Genomic DNA, 26,715 nt, shown 5'->3' with positions numbered 1-26,715 from the left:
CAAATTAGTTTATTACTATTTACAAATCATCTGAACTCACTATCCAAACTAATCCAATGGAAACTTTTCTTGCTTGACACCTCTCGTTACATTATCAACACCTTCATGATCGAAATTACCACTAATTTTCTTGCACTACTTCCGTAAGAAAACCCCAATGTTGGGTGATTATTATTATTATTATATGAAAAATTATAAATTGGTATTGATAATACATTTAATAAAGCTCTTACGTAACAAAATTTAATTTAGAAAATAAATTTTAAAATTTAAATCTTATAAAGCTCTTACGTAACAAAATTTAATTTAGAAAATAAATTTTAAAATTTAAATCTTACACATCAAATTTTATTATTTAAGTGATATAAATGTTATATTCTATAGAAAATATAATAACTCTCATTAAAGACGAACCTCAGAAATGCTAATATTGAGGGTATATATAATGATGGTCACAGCAATAGGCAATTGCAAATAGCTAACCAAATACAACACTTCTTTTTTAGCTTTCCAATTATAGAATCATCATGCATTTCACATTTTACATTTGTCATTTCTTAATATCTTTTGTATCAAAATTTAAAAAACAAAAAAATAAATAAATGAAAAAACCATTTTATAATCTATTTGTCGCACCCTTTTGCAAAAGATTGCATTTCGCATTCTCTCCCTAGGTTCAATGACAGCATTGGTTTACATTAGAGTAATGTTAGGTATAGTCATAAAATATTTAAATATTACACAGTCGTTTTGAAAAAGAATATAGTTTATTATTAAAAAATTAATTTTTTTTATATAGATCTCATATTTATTTATTTTTTTTAAAGTAACTGTATGACGTTTATACACTCACAATTATAATTACCATTTCTATTACTTTTATGGCCCAAAACAGAAATGTTACGAGAATGTCTTATGTCACAAGCTTTCACCAAACAATATGTGATTTAACTTGTATTATTTTTAACTTTACATTTAAACACACGTGTATTTAAATATTAAAATAGAATGATAAAAATAATAAAGTTTCCTATGAGATAAGATAACATGATTTTAGATAAAAATTAAAAATTAAATAAAATATTATTATTATTTTAAGATTTAAAAATATTATATTATTTATTATATTTTATATAAAAGTTTTTAAAAATTATAATAATAAGATGAATTAAAATAAGATGATATAAAATATTTTCACAATTTAACAGAGCGTAAATCACGTACTGATTAGAAGAGGTCATATGTATAAGACTGTTGAAATTCTCCACTAATAAATGAGTGTACAAAATTCATCTATCGAATTATGCCGTTCGATGCAATTAAGTTTTAATTTTAAACCGTCCGATGAACTGACTTATGAGAGTATGTCCGAGACCTACATTCGTTTACAGGGTTGCTGTCGTATTGAGAGCCGTCCAAGTTAGACCATGAAAAGCATTCTTAAAAAACGCGCCAGCAGCCGCGTACTCCTCAAACGCCCTAACATCAGCCTTACACCGGAGGAGCTGGGGGAAGAACAGCCAGAATCCGGTTACCATCACGAATCCGATGGTCAGGGACCGTGCTACCATCGTCGGCAACCTGAATCTTCCGGCGATAGCCTTCTTCAAAGCGATCTCGACCATCAGACACACCCCGTGGAGGAGGAAGAACCCCGTGATCTCCCAGGTGGGCCACACACGCCCCAGGTAGTAGAAAATCAGCTCGTGCATGAGCGCCGATACGACAAAGGTACCGAGTACGGCCGGTAGTGATGCCCACCTGCGGTTTCCCATCACGCGAGTAGCGACGTGGAGGACGGGTTCGTATACAGTCGGTCGTAGGATGCCGGTGACCATGATGTTCCATCGCCTGCCCCAGAAGTCCTGCAACGAGGTGGACAGGTACGGCTCGTCGAACTGTGGCTCGAGCTCGAGACCCAGGAGGGTTCGAGCCAGTGCTGCGAACATGGCCAGGATGATTTCGAGGCAGAAATATATGTGAAAGCAATATAGAATGAGTAAGACGGTTGGATGAATATGCTCACTGTAGTCATAGACTCGAACCAACATTGCCAATAACAGACCCTTTGTTGCGTAGTTCAGAGGCGATTTCTGTCCCATTTTAGGCTTTCCAGGAACTGGGTTTTCTTTTGTTTTGCCATTGGAATGTGATTTCCGATCCGGACTATGAGTACCTTTTTGGCCATTTGATTGTGATTTAGGAGCAGGGTTTTGCCGGACCTTAATGGGCAAACAAGCAATAGCAACGAAGCGCCCAAGAGGGATTGAAGTGTTGGAGGATAAAGGTCCTTTACCAAAAGCAAAGAGCAAAAGCTTAAAGTTGGCAAGCCAAGCAACAAAGAAAGCAGTGATGCCTCCCAGGTGAATGGAGGAGATGTTAAGAGGAAGGACAAGAAAGAGGCAAACGATGGGGAGCAAACCAAAGAGTCTTGGAAATCCTCTGGGAACAAACTTACCTATGGCATAGCAGTAGCACAGAGATACGAAGACTGAAAGCCATGCCTTGGTGAAGTTCTTCATCTCCTCGGCGCCCTCCATTTTCGCTCTGATAATCTAGCTAGCTTTACGGAAGGTACTGATCTTATTGGCCAAGAGAGTAGGAAGAGAGGTTTCAGAACCACAAGTTTAGACAAGGAAGAAAGTATATATATGTGAGAGGCAGCACTCACCAGGAAGAGAGGTTCGCCTCTACCACGTCTCTTTGGCTCAGAAAAGAGAGAGAGAACGGCGTTTATTTTGATTTCGGAACTCAAAAGTCTTACGGGGCTGTGGGTTACGTGATTTTCACACGTGACGCTCCAGAAACAGTACTGTTCATGATACTGTTTCATATTCCGCAGCTGACTCTCCGTAAATTTTTCTGGACTAGTTTTATAATTTCAAAAATGTTTTAAGTACGAAGAAAATAAATTTTATTAAATATAAATTTATAAATTAACGTATTTGATAAGTTAAATTTTAAAATTATTTTTATTATAAAATTGATGCAATGTGTCGTATAGATTTATTTTTATATGATATTCTTTATAATTATATCAATTCTCTAATAATTTATATGCAGTCTTGCAAAGTCTCATCATACCTTTCCGTTAATTAATTTATAATAGAGTGACTTGTTCAAAATTTGTTCAGATTTTGTCGTTGCAGTGTTATTTTCTTTAAAAAAAAAAAAAAAAAATATGAAAGGATGTCTCACCAAATCCTCATGAACCTACATATATATAGATATAAAATGAGAATGTTAATGCCTTATTTTCATTTTATCTTTATAAATGCAATACTTTTTTGTTACTTTTAGATGTCATATTTTGAAGAAAGAAAGAAATTTAATCGTGATGAGATAAAAATAAAATAATGATGTAGCAACTAAAACTTTCTTTTCTAGTATCAATCTTAGGGCATGTTTGGACATTTTGGAGTATTTCATAATTTTTTGAATAATAGTAAAATAGTTTGAATGAAGATATGTTATTGAATTTTGAAAAATGATTTTAGAAAAATTGAATAAAAATATTATAAAGTTAAAAAATTGTTTGAACCTTCAATATTATTATTTTTTTAAATTTATAAAAATTATATTGATTTTTATGTTATGTTTTGTTTTGAAATTTATGAAAGTTACATTGATTTTTATGTTTGAATAATGATTAAATAATAATTAAATAAAAATATTAAAAATTAAAAATTAAAAAATATTTTATATTTAAATCATTTTTAAAAATAAAATTAATAGAAATTTTGACAATTTTAAAAACTCTCGTAATGTCCAAACATGCCAGCCACGTTTGCTTTAAGCAGAGAGGTGCACCTGACGTGGTCCTGACTCCTTACCATGTATGGTTTGAACTTTGATGTCAAAACTATATTTGGAGATCCCTAAGGGTATTTTTTAAAGAAATAAAAAGTTTTAAAAATTATTTTAAAAGGAAAATTGGGAGAGCTTACGGACACAAGTCTCCCAACAAAAATATCTTTAAATATTAATAATATCTATGCAATATATTTTATAATATATATTATAAAATAAATAAATAATTTGTATAAATTTTAAATAGATAAATCACTTTTAAATTTTTATAAAAAAGTGAATCTCATCTCGAAAAAATATAAAAAAATTATTTTTTATTAGTGAAATCTATTTTTTTTTTATTTTATAAAAGATTTGCATATAACTTGTCTATTTTAAACTTATACCTAATATTATTATGTAAAATAAAAATATTTTTATAAAATTATGTTATTTTTATAAGAAGTTTTACAAAAATATTTCTAAAATAATGTCACGTAAGTGTTGTGAAAAGTAACTATGTTTAGCATTTTGCACCTCCTTTCCGTTTTCCTATCTCACAGACAGAAAGAAAGATGCTTACGAAAAAAATAAAAAAAGATTTGCACGAAGATCAGTACGAAATAGTGGGTTAATTTTATTATTTTATTTAAGAAAAAAAAATAGAAACATTGAAAAAATAGAAAAGAAAAAAAGAACGTGCGCCGCGGGGACATTGCATTTGGGCCGTTCTGCAGGAAGACGTACTCTTATATTAATAGACTTCCTCCAATTCATCATTCCGCATTATATATTTTATATATTTTAAAATTATTTTTTATTTTATTTTATTCTTCTTAAATTATTAAGTTGTTTTATTCATTATTTATAATTTATACATCACATATTTATTATATATATATATATAAAATAATATTTATAATCGTAAGTGTGTAAATATCGTACAGTCGTTTTGAAAAAAATAAATAAATATTAGATTCACACGAAAAGAAATTAATTTTTTAATAATAAATCTCATTCTTTTTCAAAATAATTATAATATATTTATATATTTCATGATTATATATAATATTATTTTAAAAAAAATTAAAAAATATATAACGTATGGTATATAAAAATAATAAATAGAATTATTCACGTTAATAACTAACGACAAAGGAGTCTCTTTCCTACAGGTCTATAATCAGTGCATGTTTTAAGCCCTCCCCTATGTTTGAAGGGTAGTTCTACAGCCACCAACGATTGCTCCCGCTCATAGCTACCGCTTGACATGGCATGATACAGTGACTTTTTTTAATTGAAAAAAAAGGTAAAGAAAAGAAAAGGCATTTCTCTGGTTTCGTTCCCCCTTCAGATCCGAAAACTCCCAACCCCTCAAAGGCTGCCCCTCATTTCCCTCTGTTCGAAAGCCTGCTCGAATCGAATTTGATCCATTAGATCTATAAAAAAACCAGGCCATTTTTATACAAGTTACCATATATAGTATTAAACCCAGAAGAATTTAAAGGGTGGTGACATTAAAAAGAATTTAAACCCACATTGCATCTACAGGCCGCAAGGAATACTGGCCGCAAAGAATTTAAACCTGTTTTTATACAAGTTATGGTACGGTTATCATCTGGAGCAAGATCTTGAAATGGATGCTTGTGTTTGTGTTTTTTTTTTAATTTTTGTGTGGTTAGCTAATCTCTGTGGAGATTTTGAAAGGAGTTGGAAATTCATGACTTCTAGGTTATAATTTGTACTGTGTCTCAGCTGTATTTATTATAAGTTGGAATTTAATGGCTTCTGGATTATAGTTTAGCAGAGAATTTTACAAGGGCTGTATTTACTAGGTTTTTGCTTGAAGAAGATGGAGGTGACGGATTTTACGAGGGCTCTATTTTTGGGAGAAAGGGCATAGCTTGAGCTTGAAGAAGATGAAGGAAATGGCGTAGCTAGAAGACGGAGCAAATCTAATTTTTTGCTTGAAGAAGCTCTGTTCTCGAGAGAAAATGCCTAGCTTGAAGAAGACGAAGAGATGTAATTTTTTGCTTGAAAAAATTTAATTTTTTAATCAATTAAGTCATGCCACGTGGGATGCCACATCAAGCGGGATGGTCAAGCGGGAAGGAAAAGCGGTGGGCGTAGCTTTTTCCATGTTTGAATCTGCTCATGGAAATTGGAATTGGTTGACAGTTGTAACTTGTTACCAACATTCTCCTGTGAAAGCAATTACAGGATTTGACTTTCAATGGCTCTTCATTCCGCCCATTGCTTAGGTCTCCGTGTCAAACACTCCAATCTGACTAACTCCAAAGTTCCTTTCTTTTTCTTGCTGCTTTATACAGTTTTCCTTTTAGGACAATGGCATGGTTATAGGTAGGAGTGAGTTTCTAGAGAATACACATTGCTTGTATGCAATTCAATTTTATAAACGGATAGAATGTGATCATGTTTACGGCAAAAAATTAGATAGTTACTATTTTCTGACTATCACTTGATCATGGTCTGAAATCTAAATTAGAGGATAGATCTCTTGAAAAATTATTAAGTGCTCTCGATGTACGGATGACGTGGTATTTCTATAAGTTATGTAATAAAATAGCTTATACATGTATTAATTTTCATTGACATAACATTTTATGATAAGATAAGAGTATTACGTATCAGATACTCTACTATGAGATAAACTAAGAATTATTTATTATTTTAAAATGAGTAATGATATTCTTAATGAATTACGACCTTAGAGAATGTCTTGATTCCTTGTGGACAAAATGTATGAAACTCTAATCTTCCAAACTACCATATTCCCAACTTATAAAATGTTGTAAATATAGTTAAAAGATGCCTCCACTAACTGCATTGATTGATAATTATTCCTCAAAGTCGATAAGATGGATTTTGCACATTAATATGACCAATGATATCGGAAAGAAAAATACTTTACATCAGCCATGGTTTGGCCCATCATCAGCCATGGTTTGGCATGGGCCAAATCACACCTTACGTGGCATAAGCCAAACCACTCATCTCAAGCCCCCCAAATTTGAATTACTACCAGACTATGAGAGAGACCTAATGAGAGAGAGAGACCCGAAGAGTGAGAGAGATGTGATGATTGAGAGAGCTTGATGAGTGAGAGAGTCGTAGATGAGAGAGAGTTGAGAGTTGATAAGAGAATTGATGAGAGAGAACATTTAAAAAAAAAAAATGCGTATGCTACTGATCAGTCGTGAACATAACTCTATTGGAAATGGTATCATTGGTGTTGATAACGCATTTTAAAATGACCAATATTCTCAACGTGAGAGATCAGCTCGACTCCTTGATGTTGAACGCAAGACTTTGATTCAACGTTGGTGGCGCTATCTAGAGGACACAAGGGCACTCATATTTTCATGCAAAAAATAAATAAAACCTACTCAAATTATCAATTAGCCCCTTCCGTTTTGATACAGAAATAATTTTATTTTATTTTATTATTATAATTTTTTTAAATTTTCACACAAAATATAATAAATAATTAAACATTTTCAAATTCTAAAATAATAATAATATTAAAAAATAATATTCTAACAATATTTTATTTAACTTTCATCTGAGATTAAATAGTGGTATATTCTATTAATATTAGTGAAAAAATAATAAAAAAATAATAAATAGTAGATAAAAAATAATAATAAAATAATAAATAGTAATAAATATCTTGACACCCAATGGGACATCATCTCATATGAATAATCACTATCCATTTTAAGATATCTGAGAGTATCTATTTTAAGATATCTGAAAATATTTTAAAATTATCTCATCTTATTTTATTATCGACTCCCTAAAATTGTTAAAAAGAAATTGCAATCTACCACATCAATAAAAATAATTTTGACATAAAATATTGTTAATACAATTAAAAATAAAAATAAAAAACCAACAAATATGACAAAAATTAATATTTTTAAAATAGTTAAAAAAATAAAAGAAAAACATAAAAAAATGAATTGTTTTTTCAATTTCAAAAATAATAATTTGAACAAAAATCATAGCCAGACAATACCGTAATCATCAATACAGACTGTCAAAAATTCTGATACTATAAAAGATTTTACCTATAGAATTCTTTCACGACAAAGTAAGGACGGTTTTACAGCCAAAACTACCAAATGGATTGGTGCTTCAGCTAATCTCAGGAGACAAAAAGATGATGGCCTCAATTTTCATAGAACTAATCGGCTTTTTCTTGTGTCCGGCAGCTTCCTCCATATATCCACATATCACCCTGATCTCCGAAAGGTTAAGCTCTTTCTATCATCACATTTCATCATCCATTGGAAACAAATTACACTGCGTTTGCTTAAACATCATAAACAACCAATAATCACTACATTACTGCTGCTGCTCATAAATCTGCATATACGTCTCAGAGAGTGCAACCATTTGAGGAAGTGTTTCTGAAACATGCAGATCCTGCATCTCATACCTGAAAATATTGATCGTCATCAGTGTCGGTTACAATATTTGTTACATTTTCAGACAAAAATGTATGAAAATATAAGAAATTCGGAGTTACCATAGTTCTTCTGACTTCCGCTGCACAAATACCCTGTAGAACCCTTCATCGGGTTTACCATCATGAACAATATTGGCAATCAAATCATACTTTGAACGTAGTTTCTCATTCTCTTTAGGTGTTGGCAAGGGAATGTAATCCTTCAACTCCAGATTCTTCACAGGAAAGTTGACTGTGATAAGCAAAAACATCATTAGCACAAGGCAAATGAGCTGGCAAATTCCACATTATGATATATTAATGAAATCTTACCTAATGTAGGGTTCTTTTCCACAAAAAAGTTGTTCTTTGTAAATCGACGCATGTGGAGAATTACATACTGGGGTAATCTGGTGACATGATATCTCATCCTTGCTATTCGAGGACGGACAACCTCAGTGACTGTTTCACCATCAAACTTCTTCAGGATGTTGAAGAGCGGAACCTATAATAAAATCAGATGCAAAATTTGATCCACAAGAAACAGTACTAAGAAAATAAATAGAAACCCACAAAAATCCTTTTGTACTAGTATCTTTGAAGTTCATTTCCCTAAAATATAGTACAAAGAAGGCCACTTTGATCCTGCAAATAATATTTCATTAAACAATGATGCAGATGTTTGGTGTTGCAGTCAAAACTTTTCTAAATCTATTTTTTTCATTGGCAAGTGGTACACGCATCCGATTGATCTTGAATCCACGAATTCACCTTCCACCCTGTTCTTCAGCGAGGAGGAAGCACCATTTGAGCCAAATCTCATTGGTGGTAATGCGTTTTTTTTCTTGATAAGTAATAAAAGATTTTATTCCCATGAAATAGGCAAAAGCTTGTACACAGGATGTATGCAAAGGAAATACCTACTACTTTCCACAAATGAAAGGAAAACTAAAACTGATTCTGGAAATTATCTTCCATTACAAAAGCTTTAGCCCACAAACTCAAAGTACTAAAGAAAAAATCCCTAAGTTCTCCCAATGAATGCATTGTTGCATGTGATCCTTTACTTTTTAAATAAATAAGGCCATGCCAGTTTCAAACAATTTTTGGTTCTAAATAAAACAAAAAAAATTCAAACAACTTGCATACAGAACCAAAGTGATGTAGAATGAAGCATATGTAGATCAAAGAAAAGACTCAAGTTAAGAACTCTCCCACCTTTCAGTTTCATGTTAATTTTTTGAGAACCAAACAGAACCTTAAAGGATTCACCAATTCCAAGTCACTTTAGAGAACTATCATTGGCTCTTTATCTTTGACACACTACTAAAATGGCTCTGAATGCTGCCTATGTATGTTGAGACATGAAACAAGCATACTAACCCCTCTTTCCATGTCACCCTTGTCATCTCACTTTTCTAATTACTAAAGAACTGTGTTAAAAGAATTCACAACTCTTAGTTGATTCGAATCAAACCTTAGAGTGGGAAAAATACTTCATAAAGAAAAAAAAATCTTCCAAGGACAGCAGAAAATATATATCCCATTTATTTGGAAACAAGGTAATAATGAAATAAAAAACTACCTGGGGTATTATGTTTTTCTCCATGACATCTTGGAAAAGAGGAGGTGGGGGCAAATCTAGTCCAAGCATTAAAAATGGCATTCTGGAAGTTTCAGTCACAGCTGCTTCAAGTTCAGTTCCGCCACCTGTGTGTTTGGAAACAGCATTCTGATCATTACCGTATTCTTTCTTCTCGGTAAGAGCTTTGTTATGAATCTCTTTGACAACCTCCAATTCACCCTATCAAGTATACAGTAGATTTTAGATAAGCACCAGCGAATAACCAGCTACAAACAAATGACATGAACAAGAAAAGGACGACATAAACAACCTGAAAGCAATCATAGATAATGCTTTTATTTTTCTTTGTTTTAAGATCGGAATGAAGCGTGTTAAGAAGCCATGACATGAATTCGACTGGGTCTGACTGCGCACCTATACGAAACCGTTTTTTACTTGCTTTCATAACTGCCTGCAGAAACTCGTGTGGGCTCACCTGTAAACATTATAAATTATTAATACGAATTTCATGTTTTGGAACCATTAATTCTAAGTGACAATCAGTGGAATCAAACCTGTCCTTTAAAGTTCCGTGAGTGCCAAATCTTTCGTGTGAGTTCTCCAAATCGATGAACAAGTAGAGATTTGCTATGCTTATAATTTTCGGGGATAAGAAAAAAATTCCGTAAAGGAGTAACTCTCATCAAAGATTGTATTATGACATTCACAAAATCTGTCTCCTTAATGTTGTTAAGACCCACCTGCAATTTATCATAGGCATTATTATCACTTTTCAGTTAACATCTCTAACAGTAAAACAGAGATGCAATTTTGCATATTGCCAAAGATAGGTACCATTCCTGGGAGGTAATCAGAACCATCAAGTGCCCTAGACCATTGTTTGTTCTTGTCAAGTTGTTCAACTATTTCTTTAGTAAACCTGCAGATAAGGTAGCCAGAAAACAGCAGAAGAATAAAACTAAGTGCTTAAAAGTACCTACTTCAGTAAACTGAAATTTTCAATTAGAACATAGGTAAAATATGGGCAATTGCATGCGATGAAAAAACCTAACTCTTAAATATAACACAACAATAATTTATGGAAAATAACATGGGACAGCAAAGATTACACATCATTATCACAAATATCACTGAGAAACTTGATGAAGCCCACCCAACTAATCTAAATCAAAACTATAATCCACATGGATCAAGGATTCAAGGTGCACACAGCCAGTGAGTGTCAAAACAAGAGCATGACCAGATGCAGGCACATATATATGCATAAAAATGCATCTGGGCATCATAGCCTCAAATATATATGCAGGCACAGCTGCTCACAATAAAAGCTACTTGTATGTGCATTCCCACACACACAATAAGACTTGCAAAGAAAGGGTGGGGAACAATGTGAAATAGAGAACGAATAAAGTCAAAGCACATAAACAAACCATAAGCACACCTTGGACTCAAGACATGCCGAATGTCATCCAATGAGGGGTCGTCAATTTCATATCCATCCGGAAGGCAATAAACCTGCTCAGTTCGAAGATTGATATAAACATGATGGCCTGCTTCAAGGCTGTGAGTGTATGCATGAGACTTTTTCCCTCTTCCTTGATAGTACTTTCCACAGACCAAACATGCATACACATTCAAATTTGACAGGGAAACAGAGCAGAACTTTTCAAAATCAAAATCCAAAACCTGCAAAACAGAGAAGACCAACCACAAACAAAAGTTTAAAAAAAGACTACTATCTAATTGAGAAACAATACACACAAGGACTGGGAATGCATTTACATAGATGTATGCCAATAGTTAGAATAGATATACTAGAAATTTGACACACGAAGGAAAATAATTCTCAAAATCATGACACAAAACGTGAAAAACATTTAAAAACAACAAAAGCAAGACACTTAAACTTATTGAGTAAAGTAACAGACACATACAGAGGCAAGCAACATAGAAATTCCCCCATAGTGCTGTTAAATTGTTTAGAATCCAAAACTTGCATACCTGACGATTAACAGTGTCAAGATATGGACAGTCCCTACGGCGCTCAACCTCACGGCTTCGCTTTCCTTGACTGTATCCTTGCTCATGTTCATCCTCGTCCTCCTCGTCCTCCTGTTGATCACCTCCATTTCCATTTTGCTCAACCCTTCGATCACTACTTTCCTCAGCCCTTCGCCACTGATTTTCATCCTCCTCATCATCATCGTCATAATTTGCTAGTCCAGCAAGAGGATTCGCAATGGGAATAGGAGGCGGGGACGGAGATGACTCCTCTACCACTTTCCGCCTCTTCGATTCTGAATCGAGCCCTTCCTCATGATCCACCAAATTATCATTTTCTCTCTTCGGCTTCATTCCTATCAAGGTTCAACCAGCTTATATGAACGCTAATTTTCACCAACCTGCACATTTTATAAGGCATTCATTTAATTAATTCAAGTGCATTAAATCTAAAAACAATGATACTAAGAACAAAAAACGCGAACTAAAAATAAAATAAAAATTGCTAAAGATGAAGAACTAAGCGTTTCCGTTTATTAAGCGCAAAACTAACTCCTCCGTTTGGTTGCAAAATAAAACTCGAGAGTTCCCATTCATTTATTTACCCTCAACTTGCTAGGAAACCAAGCTATATTGTTTCAAGGTTCTAGGGTTTTCGCGAAAGAAAAAGCTGGGGAAAGAGCGCAAGCAAAAGATTTAAATAAAGGATTTAATAACTTAAAGATAATTGATCAACGAACCCGAGAACGATACTTAAAAGCAGGGTGAAGTGAGAAGCTCAGCAACTTTCGATCTCTCCGAAAGTCGGTCACTGGTAACTCGGAACGAGTCGTGAGGGCCGCTCGTCGAGAACGCTCTGCTAAGATCGGTCTTCGACAGATCGAGCCTGTGGATAGCACCTCCAAATGGAAAGCTAGCTAGTCATGGGCTTCAGCTCAGGGCAGTCTACGGGCTTGGAGAAGTACACAAGTATGGCCCGTTTTCTTTTTCATTTTTTTGTTCGCACACACGTAGGGCTCATTTGGATATTAAGGCATGATTTGGTTACACAAATTAAACTATCTCATTTTATATAATTATTATAATTTTTTAAAATTTTTATATAAAATATAATAAATAATTTAATTTTTTCAAATCTCAAAATAAAAATAATATTATAATAATATTTTATTTAACTTTTAACTTTTATCTCATCTCATCTGTATAACCAAACGAGACCTTAATATCTCTGAATACCTGTGAATATTAGTGAAATAGTTTATAAAAAGTAATAAATAGTAATAAATAAATTGTGAATAATAATGAAATAATTTGAGAATATCTGAGAACAATTGTGGTTCCAAACAAGCCCTTTATCAATATCAATGTGACTTCATGTGATCTATTGGATCTATTTGACGATAAAAGTAATTTTACAATCTGATATATCATATAAAATAATATTACTTTGTGAATTTACTTTTATCTAATTTCTTTGTGGCTAAAATATTTCTCTTTAAGATATAAATATACGATATTTTATAAACTACATAGATACGTGTCCTTAATAATGCTTTATTAAGAGATAATTAACCTTTGAATAAAGTCTTAGGACATGTTTGAACACTTGGAGTATCTTAATATTTTATGAATAGTAATGAAATTGTTTACATAAAGATATTTTATTAGATTTTGAGAAAATAGACAAAAAAAAAATTTAACATAAATATTATAAAATTAACAAATTGTTTAAATATTTTTTTTGTTTTAAGATTGTAAAAGTTGTATTGGTTTTATGTTTTGTTTTGAAATTTATAAAGATTGTATTGACTTTGTGTTTGAATAATGATTAGGTAATGATTATATGAAAAAATTAAAAATTAAAAAATATTTTGTATTTGAGTGATATTTGTGAATGAAATTATGAGAAATTTTAAGAATTTTGAAAATTCTTGTAGTGTCCAAAGATGTCCATAATGTAACATATAAATTTAAATGAAAATATGTGGTTTAATAGAATTATAATTGTAAGGGGTTTTTTCCCAGCCCATAGAATGTTATAGGCCCAACCATTGAGGGGGGACTCACTAAAAAATAAAGTACAAGAGAAGGAGATGGGACAAGAAGGGATTACGGCAGGTGGTGTCAGGAGGCATGAGAAAGTAATGTCAGCATAAGAAAATAGGAGAAGTGACATAAAGTAAGGTATAAGGTGTCGGGAGAGAAAAATGAAGAAAGTGACTTAGAGCAAGTGGGGGATAGGCGATAAAAGGCAAGGGAAACCTATGGACTCTTGATCTGACTTCTAGGACTCTTGGGTTTTTGAGATCTTCCACTCTCTCTTTGAGGCGGCTTCGACTTCTTTAGACTTGGGGACTTATTCTTCATCCAGAGAGAACTGATTCTCCAGTAAATAGCTATACAACTTTTATTGTATAATAAGAATAAAAGCCTATGAGAGATTGTAAATCAGCTTATTATAGTGGAATCTTCTCTCCCCGAACTCCCATGGACGTAGACCTAGTGCCGAACCATGTAATATTTGTGTGTTTATTTCTTTATTTTATGCATTTAAATATTGTTCATCATTATTGATATACGAACCAAAGCCGTACAGCCGCACCAGACCACTTATAGGGGCTCACACACAGCACTGATCGAAGCCCAATTCTGAATACCCGAGATGCCGAGACCTGGCCTAAGGGCGTGCGAAATACGACATCAACAATAATATTACCTTGATTCATTCGCTTCTAACATGGATAAATAGTCCAAGTTGAGAGGAATTAAATCCGAGAAAATAGAATATAAATTAGTATGATAAAATATAGTAACATGATAAGGTCGTCAAAATGAACAAACAACACGTTTAATAAAAAAAAAGTTATGATTCAAATAAATTAATATTTTTTTTTCTTTTGCTATGATAATCAAAATCTGGATAGCAATTTTTTTGAACAAAACATCAATCCGCCTTTGAGTTTGTATTGGAATTTTGCTGGACTATTCATTCTCAGAGATGTACCCACCAACAGAATTCCTATCATTTAAAACAATTACCATTCGAAAATGAAAAGTCACATGTGAGATGATGAAGGATGAGAAAACCAAAATAAGAGAAAGAAAACATGCAAAGAAGCTAAGAACGGAACAAGGCAGCCCCCATAATGGTAAGAACATGACACAGAAGAAGTTAATATGCTTCGGTGAACTTAAGTCGCGATAAGTGTTTTAAGTTATGAAGGAATTTTATAAAAATAAACTTACAAATTAACGTAGATTTGTATGATCTGATAGATCTAACTTACAATAAAATTAACTTCACAAAATGACGTAACACATCAAACAACATTAGTTTGTAAGTTTATCTTTGTAAAATTGTTTTATACTAAAAGCATTTATTTTCTACATTTAAACTCGAAAGCTCCCAGAGGTAATTGTTATTTAGCAAGATCAAAGCACGTAAACAAAGCTTAACATAAACCCAACTAGTGACTCCCCCAAGAATGATGATAATAATGACAATTGGAGAGAGAGAGAGAGAGAGGCCCTCAAAAGCTCAACTTTGCTTAACAAGAACCTACAAAAATAACATCAATTTCTTTCACTTTTTTTCCCCACAAAATCCTCTCTTCATTGTTTAGGTGCTGGTTTTATACAGATTCGAAAATATATCCGATACTGAAAATGAAACATGTCGACACAGACATCATATTTTAGCTTAAAAAACAACACCACTGAAGGAAGATTTATCAGCTTAAGCTGACTGCCAATCATTCCGAATATCGAATGTGTAATTGATCTCCAAATAGCACTTGTCGTCATCATCAACAAACTGAAAATAGAGAAAAACAAATGGAGGGGGAGGATAAGTGAGACAAGTCCAAACTTAAAGTCTTTGACAAGAAAATGGAGCCATAACATTCAATTTTCCAACACTGGATGGCCCACAATTTTGAATTTCACGTGTATGATTTATAATGCACAGGAAACCTGACAACAAATTAGTTGGATGTATAAGATTAAGTTCATTTATGCATATGTAGGAGAGGCATTAACTCAGCCTAGCTTTATGTACTCGTCTCTGGCAGCAGAATTTCCTTCATATTATTTGGCATAATTGAAGTAATTAAACCAGAGGCTAAGGCGACATAGAAAATTGATTGAACCAACCTTACTTCTAGCTGAGTAGGACCCTCTTGCAAATAGACCAGATGGTGTAGTCTCTTCATGCATCTCATGTGTGCAAGGCTCTGCCTGAGGACTGAAGGTTCCAATCATCTCTTTTGTCTTGTCCACTGCTTACAAGATTCATGAGACAGAACAAAAATAAATATGAATCCAAGGTCTGTAAAAGTACTAATTCTTTAGCAGAGAGTTCAAGTATTTGTATGGTTGAAAGAGAGAATTACACTTTATTCCAGTTTTCCACACAGTTTTGGTGTATCTGAGACCTGAAACAATGTTATTGTTGACCTGGAAAGTAAACTTGAGGCTGTAATGGCTTCCTTCTTTCAAAGTGAACCACAAGCCATTGGGTTTCCCACTCTCAGGAATTGGAAGAATGATATTAGGTCTATCAGGGGACTTAATTGCAAGGCTAAGGATCTTCACTTCTTGCTCTAGAGTTTCTACATCATTCAAAGGACAAAATTAAGCTATGTTTGGATTCAGAGATGGTTTCATCACATCTCATCTTATCTCATCATTACAACTTTTCTAAATTTTCACACAAAATATAATAAATAATTCAACTTTTTCAAATCCCAAACCATCTCTAAAAATATTTTATTCAACTCATCTAAAACCATTTCATCTCATCTCACTATCCAAACCAACCACTGACAAACACTAATTTAATGATGAGATGAAAGTTTTAGATAGTGAGATGAGAATTTTTGGTTTTAGATAAAAGTTTAAAATATTATTTTTTAATATTATTATTGTTTTGAGATTTGAAAAAGTTGAATTGTTTATTATATTTTGTGTGAGAATTTGAAAAAATTGTAATGATGAAATGAGATGAGATGAAAATTTTATATTTTGTTAGTCAAATACTGACAAACACTAATTTAATGATGAGATGAAAGTTTTTGATAGTGAGATGAGAATTTTTGGTTTTAGATAAAAGTTTAAAATATTATTTTTTAATATTATTATTGTTTTGAGATTTGAAAAAGTTGAATTGTTTATTATATTTTGTGTGAGAATTTGAAAAAATTGTAATGATGAAATGAGATGAGATGAAAATTTTATATTTTGTTAGTCAAATACTGACAAACACTAATTTAATGATGAGATGAAAGTTTTTGATAGTGAGATGAGAATTTTTTATTTTAGATAAAAGTTTAAAATATTATTTTTTAATATTATTATTGTTTTGAGATTTAAAAAAATTGAATTGTTTATTATATTTTGTATGAAAATTTGAAAAAATTGCAATGATAAAATGATATGAGAATTTCGTGTCTCATCCCAATTGCCAAACCTGCCATTGAATTGAATTGGACACTGAAGATGAGAGGAAAAAACTCAAATGCACCTCATTATAAGACTTAAGAGATTGGCCGTCAAACAACTGAGATTTAAAGCAAAAGTTAGGAAAATTGGGAAGCAAAATCGTTTCAAAATGTATAATTCTATTGTCATACAATTAATTCTGGAAAAGTTAATCTATCTTTTATTATTTTCCACGCTCCGCTGTTGATCTTTGCTTTCCTAGAGCGTATGATTAAGTTATAACTGCAGATTTCAAGCGAAAGAAAAAGAAAAAAAAAATTGAACCTCACAACAATGAAAGATTCTAAGCTTATATATTTCCCCCCTCCATTTTCTCTGCAACCAAACAAAGTTCGTAAGTGACAAACAAATTTGGATAAAAAAAAAGATTACCTCCAACAGAATTGAAGTCTACACTTCCAAGAAGTTGTTCCTTCCATCTCGTCAAGCTCTCATCATCCTGTATAACCACAAAACAAGGCTTACACGAGTTATAATCAAGACTCAAAATGAAAGATTACAGGATTAATGAAAAGCATAAACGCATGCATAAACAAAACCTTATCCTTCTCGAATTGTTCCTTCAGAGTGTATTGAGGACCCAATTTTATCTTCCTTCCTTCCTCATCTTCCTCATCCTCAGTCGCACAAATGGAAACCTCACTCATTTCCTGTATTATCCCTCCCTCCTGGTTCAGTACCAGCATTTTCTTCATCCCTAGCGGCTTTTGCTCTTGTCTTTGTTTTTGAAGCTTTGTTGTGTTCCTCACCCTCGTTGCTTTTCTCGTCAAAACCCATTGCTTCTGGAACTTGAAACCAACCCAACGGCGAAATACATCATCAACTAGCACATAAACAATGACAAAAGGAAGAATCGAAAGGCATTGGGATCAGACTCACCAAATATACGAGCAACTAAAAGCAAGCAAAAAAAAAAAAATACTAAGAGGATAACCTCGAAAGGTAATATAGCAAATACAATCAAGAAAACCTACAAAAGGATAACCAGAGACTCAGAGAGAGAGAGAGAGAGAGAGAGAGCTCAAGCAGAGAAGGAAATAGTCATGTGGTGATCCGAAATTCTGAACCTTCCAAGAGAAAAAAAAAAAGAAAAAGAAATGATAGAGAGAGAGGTGGTGTGATCGTGAGGGTCACTCCTGCACGAGCTTCCACGGAAACAAGGGGCGTGCTTTTGCTATTTTGTATTTTTATAATTTTCAAAACGAAAATATTGTGCTGTGATTTGCGTCCATGACAATTGGTGGAAAATATATTTGACGATTAATTTTATAAAAATAAATTTATAAACGATATGATTTTATATGATACGTTAAATTTATTTTATAATACAAATAATTTTATAATTTAACGTGTCACATCAAATCACGTTAATTTGTATATTCATTTTATAGAATCTCTTTATTGTTTAAATATTTCTCTATTTCAAAATCATTACATTTGAGTCGGGGACACATTTGTGTGCTTTATATTCCTATTAAGTGATACATGTATTATTGGTAACAGAATGATTACATATTGTACAAATGATTTTCCTAAGCATAAATGTATGTTTGCTAGTTCTAACTCATGACCTAATATGTCTGCCAGATTGAAAAAACTTATAAGTCTAATTTATCTCATAAAATTGGTTGAACAAAAGAGGATTGCTCATTCTTTATAAACATGCTCAAGACCTTATCCACAGGTAATATAAGATTATTCCTCAACACTCTCCATCACGTGCATGCCAATATTTTTTTCTAGTCCTTATCACAGGATAAGTAGTATGGCCTCCTCATTTATCCTGTGGCAGACTTTGATACCATGAAAAAATTCATAAGTCTAATTCATCTCATAAAATCGGTTCTACAAGAGATGATTGTTAATTTCTTATAAACATGCTCATGACTTTGTCTATAGGCAATGTGAGATTATTCTTTAACACATATCAACTTAATTATTCATTTTTAGAATCTATAATTTATTTACCAGTAGAACATTGTGCATATATTTTCTTTAAATTCCTTTGGTGGAGGAAGGCCTAGCCTAAATGATTGAGTCTCGAGGGATATTTAAGTTTGAGAGCTTCTATGTTTTAGTTTAGTTTTATTATTTTTAGTTATAACAATTAATGTGATACATTTTAAATAATTTCATAACTCAATTGTAAAATTATTTAAGATATGACATATCAATTAATATAATTTCATGAATCGCCAAAATTTTTGAATGTTCATTTTTTACGTAAAAAAGGAATGTATACACGTCCGCGCGTGCACACATCTCCTCTCAAGAAGTTGTTGTGTGGTCTTGGGTCTTTCTCAACTTCAAATGTTAGCTCAAGAGATGAGACTTTTTCTCATACTTATAAACTGACCACCAGTCCATTCCACAATCGATGTGGGACAACCCCAACAATCCTCCTACACATCGGGCCCTAGGTCGGAGCAGCGATAACCAGTTCCTTCCGCGGACTATTGGGTTTAAGACTATTGATAAACCTGGGCTTTGATACCAGTACTTAGTAGTCTTAGGCCACTCTCAGTCTCAAAAGCTAACTCAAGAGGTGAGACTTTTCCTCACACTTATAAACTGACCACCAGCCCTTTCCATAGCCGATGTTGGACAACCCTAACAAAAGTAAAATACTAGAGAAGTATTGTGTGAAAGCAGCCTTGATATCACTATCTTTATGCCGTACCATTTCATTTTTTGTTTCAATCTTACTGATGTGGTTAATGTATCTCATCTGGTTGGCACAAGTATGGTAAACTTTGTGTTTTTGTTACCAAATTTGAGCCAATCAACTTTTGCTGTCTACTTCCATTTCATACCATCATTCTCAAGTAATAAGTTTATTTCACATTATAGTGCTCTCAACTTAGTCCAAGATCCCTTAGAAACCTCATTCTGCAATGTCTTTATTTTTGCCTCTAATTGCTGAAGTTCTTTCCTTTCATTGGAAAATTTACCTTTACTCCAATCCTTCAAAGCTAATCGACAACTTGAGATCTCCCAAACTATCAGATTGTGGTTCCCCATGGTTCCAACTATTCATAATGACTCATTTACAACTATCATCCAGATTCCAACATGCCTCATATCTCCATAATTTCCTTCTATAGTGACTTTCAACCCCATTGACTGAAATGCAACTCAAAATAGGAGTGTGATCTGAAATTGAATTTGGGATAACCTGTGCAAGAGTTCTTCCAAATGAAGTAAGCCACTCATTATTAGCAAAAGTTCAATCCAATCTCTCCAATGTAAATGTGTCATCCATTCGGTTAATGCACCAGGTAAATTTTGATTCTTGATAGCCCATATCACACAAACCACTATCCATCAAAGTAGTCTGAAAGTCTTTCATTTGTTTCACTGATTTACTAGCACTACCTTTTTTTCTTAGAGGAAGTTAAAATTTCATTAAAATCACCTATTACAATCCAAGCAGAAGAAATCCCTCAGCTTAAATATTTGCTTAAGTCCCCGCCACCCGCATCTACATGCGGAGGTAGGGCTGAGTAGAGGCAGGGCAGCTGGATGCGAGGCCCCAATGTCCATCCTTAATATGCTTGAGTCAAAATTATTCTGATACAATTGATGATGCAGACAACTATAAGTTAAACTCATGTAATATATTTAGAGATTTTTTTTTTTAGTTTTTGTTATATATCTTGATTTTGTCATTTTTTTTATACTAATGTCTTATATTTTAACATCTTAATATAGAATTGACCACTAGCATGACTAGTTTACTACATGAAGATGATTGAGGTTTGAGGTGCATTTGTGAAATTTTGTAACTTGTTATTTGCTCAATTTTGTTTCCTCTATTTTTATTAATTCTTGTAGACCTATCTTACTTCCTCACTAATCTTGCTCTATTTTCTTCCGGCATAATTTGGAATGGCACTTAGAGTTTGGTTAATTTCTTTGGTACAAGATATTTGTTTTGTTGTTGTTGTTTTTCTTTTGTTGTTGGAATGAGAACTTGTTATTGTTGTAGATGATGGGTGATGAGTGGTTGGATAATTGGAAAGGATAGATGATGGATGATAGATGACAGATGATTGATGTTGTTGGCTTTCTTTAGTTTTATTTGTTGTTGGAATGAGACAATAACATATGATTTTAATTTGTATTGTTGGCTGTTGTAGTTGGGAACAAGTAACAATATTGATGGCTTGTAAATTTTTTGTGTTTTTATTTTTGTTTTTTTGTTTAGTTTTGGCTTCATTTGCTTGTAAGTTGTAGTAAATCAGTTGTGATTAGTTGTAAATTTAGTTATGCTTTTTTAATTTGTAGTAAATGATTTAATTTTGTAATTTTGGTTATGTTTTTCTATCTTGTAGTGAATTATTTAGTTTTACAATTTTGATTATGTTTTTAGTAAAATTGAAATAAATAGAAGTAAATGATTTAGTTTTACATGTTAAATAAATTTTTGAAAAAAATTAAAATTTAAAAGCTTATTTAAAAAAAAAAGTGTTAAACATGGAGTTAGAAAAAAAAGGGTTTTGCTACACAACCTCCACCACACTCCACACTCCACCATTTTTTTAATTTTTAAAATTTTTAATATTTTTTTTAAATTTTTTTTGAGTTTATTTTTTTAAAATTATTTTAAATTTTCTATTTATTATTCATATAATAAATATTTAATAAAAGAAAAAAATAATAAAAATTAAAAATAATGTGAAGTGTGGAGTGTTAGGAGGTTGAGAAGATTTATTCGAAACAAAATCCGTTTAAAAAGTTGAATAAAAAAATTTAAATCTGACTTTGATCCAACAAATTGGAGTGGAAGTCAGAGCGGAGGATGGACAACTGAGTTGGAGTTGTTGTTGGAGGTAGGCATTCACACTCCTGACTTGGTCAGTGCTGATTCCAATACCCCTGTCAGCCGTTGGATGAAGTGACTCTCATTATCCCAGATCACTCCAACGGCAGTCTATAGTTCGCTGAGCAAACCCCTATTAATCCTAAATTTTATCCGACGATTCAAAAAGTCAAGACTACCAAAACCTAATCACATTGACCAATACGCCCAGGACACGTCTTCGAGATTTCATTTTCCTTTAAAAAAAAAGTGCACATATCCACTTGGCAGTCTGGTAAATTTGATAATATCCCTTTATCTTTACTCTTTATTTTTTTAAGAAAAAAAAGAAAAAGAAAAGGTGACCTCTGCACCGTCACGCTTCCCAATTACATCTCTGGGCTAGCCTTTTTCGCACTGCGATGTTAGCAGGCTACGAACCGAAGGGATTATCTCGTCATTGCGCATCTGACGGGTATTCTAGTCTTTTCATGATTATAAAATGAGAGAGATTAGACAGAGACAGAGAGACAGAGACGAAGAGAGAGAAAGAAAGAGAGCAGAGAGACGAGAGCCGTTTGAGTCCGTTTTTTCAGTTAGTATATGAAGGTGAAACCATGGCGTCCGACCAAGAAATAGCAAAAGGCGTGGAGTCTGTGCTCAGTCAAGCGGACCCTACCGTTGCCACCACTTATAATAGCGTTGTTCAGCAGTTGGAGGCAAAGCTAGGGCTAGACCTATCCCACAAGGCTGGCTTCATCCGGGACCAGATCAACCTCCTCCTCCGCGCCCACGCTCAGCCACCGCCCCATCCACAGACCCACCACTACCACCCTCAACAGAAAGACCATTTTGCTCTCCGAAATCACCCTCAATTCCCATCCACCCACCCCCAACAATTCCCTCCCCATTTTGCCCTCCAGCCCCACCCTCACCACCTCCCCGACGAGCTCTCCTTCCGGCAGCCCCAAAACCCGCCGCCGCAGCCCCAGCATCTGGTTGCACAGGTCCAGCCGCAGCCGTCGGTGATCAAGCCTGAGGCTTACGCTCCGAATGCCATCCCTGAGACCCCGAAGCAAAGGTTCCATTTTTTTTTTCTTTGGGAGTACGTTTAGGGTTTTTTCGGGTGTTTTTGTTCAATTTCAGGGTTGGGGTTGCTGGAGTTGCAAAGTTAGGGTTTTTCTATTGCGGCTAAGTTTGTTTGGTTTATCTTTACGATAAGTATGTCTGTTTTGACTAATCTAGCATCCATTAGTTGCATATTTTCACTATGTGCTAGCTAATTTCAATATTTTGAGTTTGGTACATATTTCTGGGTATTTAATGAATTTGTCACCTTTTGTAGGGATTAGGTTCCATTTATTGACATTCTTTTTTCTTTTGAGTTCAGTCTTTAATTGGTTTGGAAGAGAGTTATGAGTACGGTCTGATAATAAGATTGGTATTTATACTCTCCCATATAGTGAGAGAGTTTTTATTTTTATTTCTTGGCTATTGAAATGCGTTTCAGGCTGTGTTATCTTCTGTCTTTGAATATAAAAGAGTAATTCATGTAGTCAATGTGTCGGCATATCCTAGGAATACGTTTCTAGTCTGTTTGGCTAGCGACTAAAATTCTTGCTGGAAAATGGAGGCCTTGATGGGTTCTTACAGTTAGTGCATGGCTTGCTTCTGCTTTGATCTACTAAAAGTTTTATTAAAGAGATTGTCCCCTTTCCATCTAACTGGTTTAAAATGTGATCATGCTTATGTGTTTTGAGTGAAATTACTTGTGAATAGATTTTCGTGATAATATTTTGGTTGGGGGTGGTCCATTTTTTGTGTCTTTATTATGGAAATTCTGAACATTTATGTGATTACATTTTCTTTTTTAATCTTAGGAGTGCCATTTATCTTTGCATGGTGATAACTAGTGGTGTGCTACTCGACATTGCCTTTGCATGCATTCTAATTTTGTTTCACCCTTGTATCTGCACGAGCAAGCACTTTCTGGCATGTTCCTAATAGGAAGTATAACTCTGATGGATGACTTGATGTATTTGTGTGTATTGTGTTTTGATTCAGCACTTCGGTGGGAGCCAAAAGAAGAGGTGGTCCTGGGGGTTTAAACAAAGTGTGTGGTGTCTCACCTGAACTTCAGGCAATCGTTGGTCAGCCAACAATGCCAAGGACTGAGGTTGTTATTTCAACATGTTTTGCAATCTTATTGGGCTCTTTTATAATTTATATTACAGAAGTGTGAAGGTTTATGAAGTAATTTTGATATGGATACTGAAGAAACTCTGGTTTGCTTTGTTCAGATTGTGAAGCAGCTGTGGGCCTACATAAGGAAAAACAACCTTCAAGATCCAAGTAACAAAAGAAAGATTATCTGTGATGATGCCCTGCGTTTGGTATTTGAGACGGACTGTACTGACATGTTCAAGATGAATAAGCTGCTAGCCAAACATATCATTGCACTTGAACCTTCAAGTATGTAATGTGGCATAGAACACATTATCTGTCTTATAATGGTTTTCATTTAGTCAATGTTCCCCCACTTGATGTCTGCAGAGGAGTCAGGTCAAGCTAAAAGATTGAAGGTAGATACTGAGTCTGCAACTGAAAGTAGTGAACCGGGTTCATCTGCTGTCGTTATATCTGAAGCACTTGCCAAGTTTTTGGGCTCTGAAGGAAGGGAGATGCTCCAATCTGAGGCTTTAAGGCGTGTTTGGGAGTACATTAAAGTTAACGGTTTGGAGGTAGGTATTCTGGTGCACGAGTTTGCTCCCCTCTCTCTTGCTCTCTTTCAAATCTAAATTGGCAGCTTTATCTAGGCTCATTTATACATACTAGTATTCTCTTTGGTTCCTTTTCATTAACATCATCTTCTCATGCAGCTGGCCTTCTCCGCTATTTAAAGCGATTTCTTTTATTTTTATTTATTTATTTATTTTTTTTTTGGGAGGGTGGAGGGGTGGAGTTTACCATTTACCAATTAAATCTTTGTGGCTTTACTTGTATGATTTTAGGATCCTTTAAATTCAATGGTGATATTATGTGATGCAAACCTTCGCGAGCTCCTTGGATGTGATAGCATTTCTGCCTTGGGGATACAGGAAATGTTGACACGCCATCATTTATTCAAACGGTCATGATGCCTGCAAGCGTTCACTGGTATTAACTAATGCAATGTTAATGCTGTCCCATTTTGCCTTTCACATTTAATTGATCTATCTGCAAAGTTTCTGCAAATCTCGTGCTTTTACATGCGTATGTATAGCATTCGGTGTGAACTTCACACTTCATGTTGGATTTCTCGTTTACAGTATTTTTCCTTTTATCTTTTGGGTAGCATTTTGATGGTCCATGGAGTTCAGAGTTCGGGTTATGGTTGGCATTTCTATCTTTTATATCATTATATGCCTAACAACCTCAAATATCTTAACCCACGCTTTTTCTGTTTTTGGCATAGAAAGAAGCTTGATTTGCAGTTGTGATTCATTGGCTGTTTCTGCCAACCAATATATATCTTGCAACAGTTAACCAACAAATATATTGTATACTGTCTAGGGGTTGGCTCAAGTGGTAAAGGCCTTAGCTTGGGAGTATGCTCTTCCCAGGTCTAAAGTTCAAATCCCCTTGGGTGCAAACAATCTCTAGGGGCCATTGGATTGAGAGATTTTTCCTTTGAATTACCCGAGGTGCACTTGTGAGAAACTCCTTGCCGAGGGCCTGTGCACCCCCTGGGATTAGTTGGGACGTTGTATATTGTATAGTATAAAAAAATATATTGTATACTATCTGTTTTGTGCTAAAAAACTGATGGAATGATTTTACTATACACTTGCAGATGCTTTGATTTGTGGTCTCTCATATGATGGTAGAACAGATGGTGGGGACTCGTTATCTTTTTCCTTTTTTTTTTTTTCCGTTGCCATGACATGGTTAGATGACATATTATATTACTTGGTGATATCTCAGAATATGTACCCCACGGGCCAATGGCAAAGGAGTATCTTGTAGTTATGCCTTTGACCTGGATTTAATTTTTCTGTTTTTTCTTTCCATTCGATGCTAACCTCTGAACTGACTGACGGAGACTGGTTAGAATGCTAAATTCTCTGTACATCCTTATGGATCACTGTGTGTATCTTAGATGGCAGAAATGATTATTGCACTTGACTATCTATAACTGATCCTATCTTGTTAAGACCCTTTTTAACTGCAGTTCCTACTTATTTGAGTGGTCAACTAACTAGAAGTATATCCATCAAGGCAAATGGTCTTTGGTCATGAGTTGATGTAAGTCAAATTTAGAGTTCAATACACCTTTTTATCCCAAATTATGAGTGTTTTATACGTTGCCCTCAAACTATCAAAAGTGACATATTTTACCCTTGACTATTGCCAATCATCAATGAAATGCTCTATTTTCAAGCCGGTGTATAGAGCATATTTAATAAAGTGTTTATATGATATAATTTAATCAGAAAGATAAATTTTAAATTTTGAATCTTACAAATTAAATTTTATCATTTAAATGATGCCGTAACTCTTTATATAGCACTCTTACTATAAAAATGTGTC

General features: G+C 33.7%; 3 protein-coding genes and 1 pseudogene across 5 annotated transcripts; 1 reads left to right on the top strand and 3 right to left on the bottom strand.

Annotated features, from left to right (window-relative positions):
- Positions 1-1,242: 1,242 nt before the first annotated feature.
- LOC108996250 (acyl-CoA--sterol O-acyltransferase 1-like) lies at positions 1,243-2,725 on the bottom strand. Of its 2 annotated transcripts, XM_018972027.2 has the most exons (2): positions 2,459-2,725; positions 1,243-2,290 (listed from the first exon to the last, which is right to left on the bottom strand). In XM_018972027.2, the coding sequence occupies exons 1-2, from the start codon at positions 2,538-2,540 to the stop codon at positions 1,386-1,388; spliced, it is 987 nt and encodes a 328-aa protein (XP_018827572.1). In that variant the 5' UTR covers positions 2,541-2,725; the 3' UTR covers positions 1,243-1,385. The 2 variants fall into 2 exon arrangements, with proteins under 2 accessions (XP_018827572.1, XP_018827563.1); XM_018972018.2 differs by having other exon boundaries at positions 1,243-2,725.
- Positions 2,726-8,056: 5,331 nt separating this feature from the next.
- On the bottom strand, positions 8,057-12,749 carry LOC109007121 (U4/U6.U5 tri-snRNP-associated protein 2-like). Of its 2 annotated transcripts, none has more exons than XM_018986662.2 (10): positions 12,587-12,749; positions 11,847-12,247; positions 11,287-11,531; positions 10,680-10,764; positions 10,400-10,585; positions 10,156-10,320; positions 9,846-10,064; positions 8,594-8,765; positions 8,342-8,513; positions 8,057-8,251 (listed from the first exon to the last, which is right to left on the bottom strand). In XM_018986662.2, the coding sequence occupies exons 2-10, from the start codon at positions 12,198-12,200 to the stop codon at positions 8,158-8,160; spliced, it is 1,692 nt and encodes a 563-aa protein (XP_018842207.1). In that variant the 5' UTR covers positions 12,201-12,247; positions 12,587-12,749; the 3' UTR covers positions 8,057-8,157. The 2 variants fall into 2 exon arrangements, with proteins under 2 accessions (XP_018842207.1, XP_018842209.1); XM_018986664.2 differs by lacking the exon at positions 12,587-12,749 and adding an exon at positions 12,452-12,538.
- Positions 12,750-15,582: 2,833 nt separating this feature from the next.
- Positions 15,583-18,409, bottom strand: LOC109007112 (annotated as a pseudogene).
- A 4,251-nt stretch (positions 18,410-22,660) lies between these two features.
- LOC109007119 lies at positions 22,661-26,317 on the top strand. Its single transcript, XM_018986661.2, has 6 exons — positions 22,661-23,227; positions 24,211-24,322; positions 24,447-24,618; positions 24,700-24,887; positions 25,158-25,302; positions 25,979-26,317. The coding sequence occupies exons 1-5, from the start codon at positions 22,764-22,766 to the stop codon at positions 25,281-25,283; spliced, it is 1,062 nt and encodes a 353-aa protein (XP_018842206.2). The 5' UTR covers positions 22,661-22,763; the 3' UTR covers positions 25,284-25,302; positions 25,979-26,317.
- Positions 26,318-26,715: the final 398 nt, after the last annotated feature.

This window comes from Juglans regia, chromosome 4 (genome assembly GCF_001411555.2).
Source record: "Juglans regia cultivar Chandler chromosome 4, Walnut 2.0, whole genome shotgun sequence".
Taxonomy (NCBI): domain Eukaryota; kingdom Viridiplantae; phylum Streptophyta; class Magnoliopsida; order Fagales; family Juglandaceae; genus Juglans; species Juglans regia.
This window is presented reverse-complemented; position numbering and strand designations above follow the sequence as displayed.

Bases quoted from the DNA above. Each gene is read 5' to 3' on its own strand.
- LOC108996250 (XM_018972018.2), bottom strand. From the start codon at position 2,540: ATGGAGGGCGCCGAGGAGATGAAGAACTTCACCAAGGCATGGCTTTCA.
- LOC109007119 (XM_018986661.2), top strand. From the start codon at position 22,764: ATGGCGTCCGACCAAGAAATAGCAAAAGGCGTGGAGTCTGTGCTCAGT. The intron at 23,228-24,210 runs GTTCCATTTTTT...GTTTTGATTCAG, and splicing joins CCTGAGACCCCGAAGCAAAG to CACTTCGGTGGGAGCCAAAA. The intron at 24,888-25,157 runs GTAGGTATTCTG...GTATGATTTTAG, and splicing joins TTAAAGTTAACGGTTTGGAG to GATCCTTTAAATTCAATGGT.
- LOC109007121 (XM_018986662.2), bottom strand. From the start codon at position 12,200: ATGAAGCCGAAGAGAGAAAATGATAATTTGGTGGATCATGAGGAAGGG. The intron at 10,765-11,286 runs GTGTGCTTATGG...CCTTATCTGCAG, and splicing joins CGGCATGTCTTGAGTCCAAG to GTTTACTAAAGAAATAGTTG. The intron at 8,766-9,845 runs GTAGTTTTTTAT...ATTTTATTATAG, and splicing joins AGAAAAACATAATACCCCAG to GTTCCGCTCTTCAACATCCT.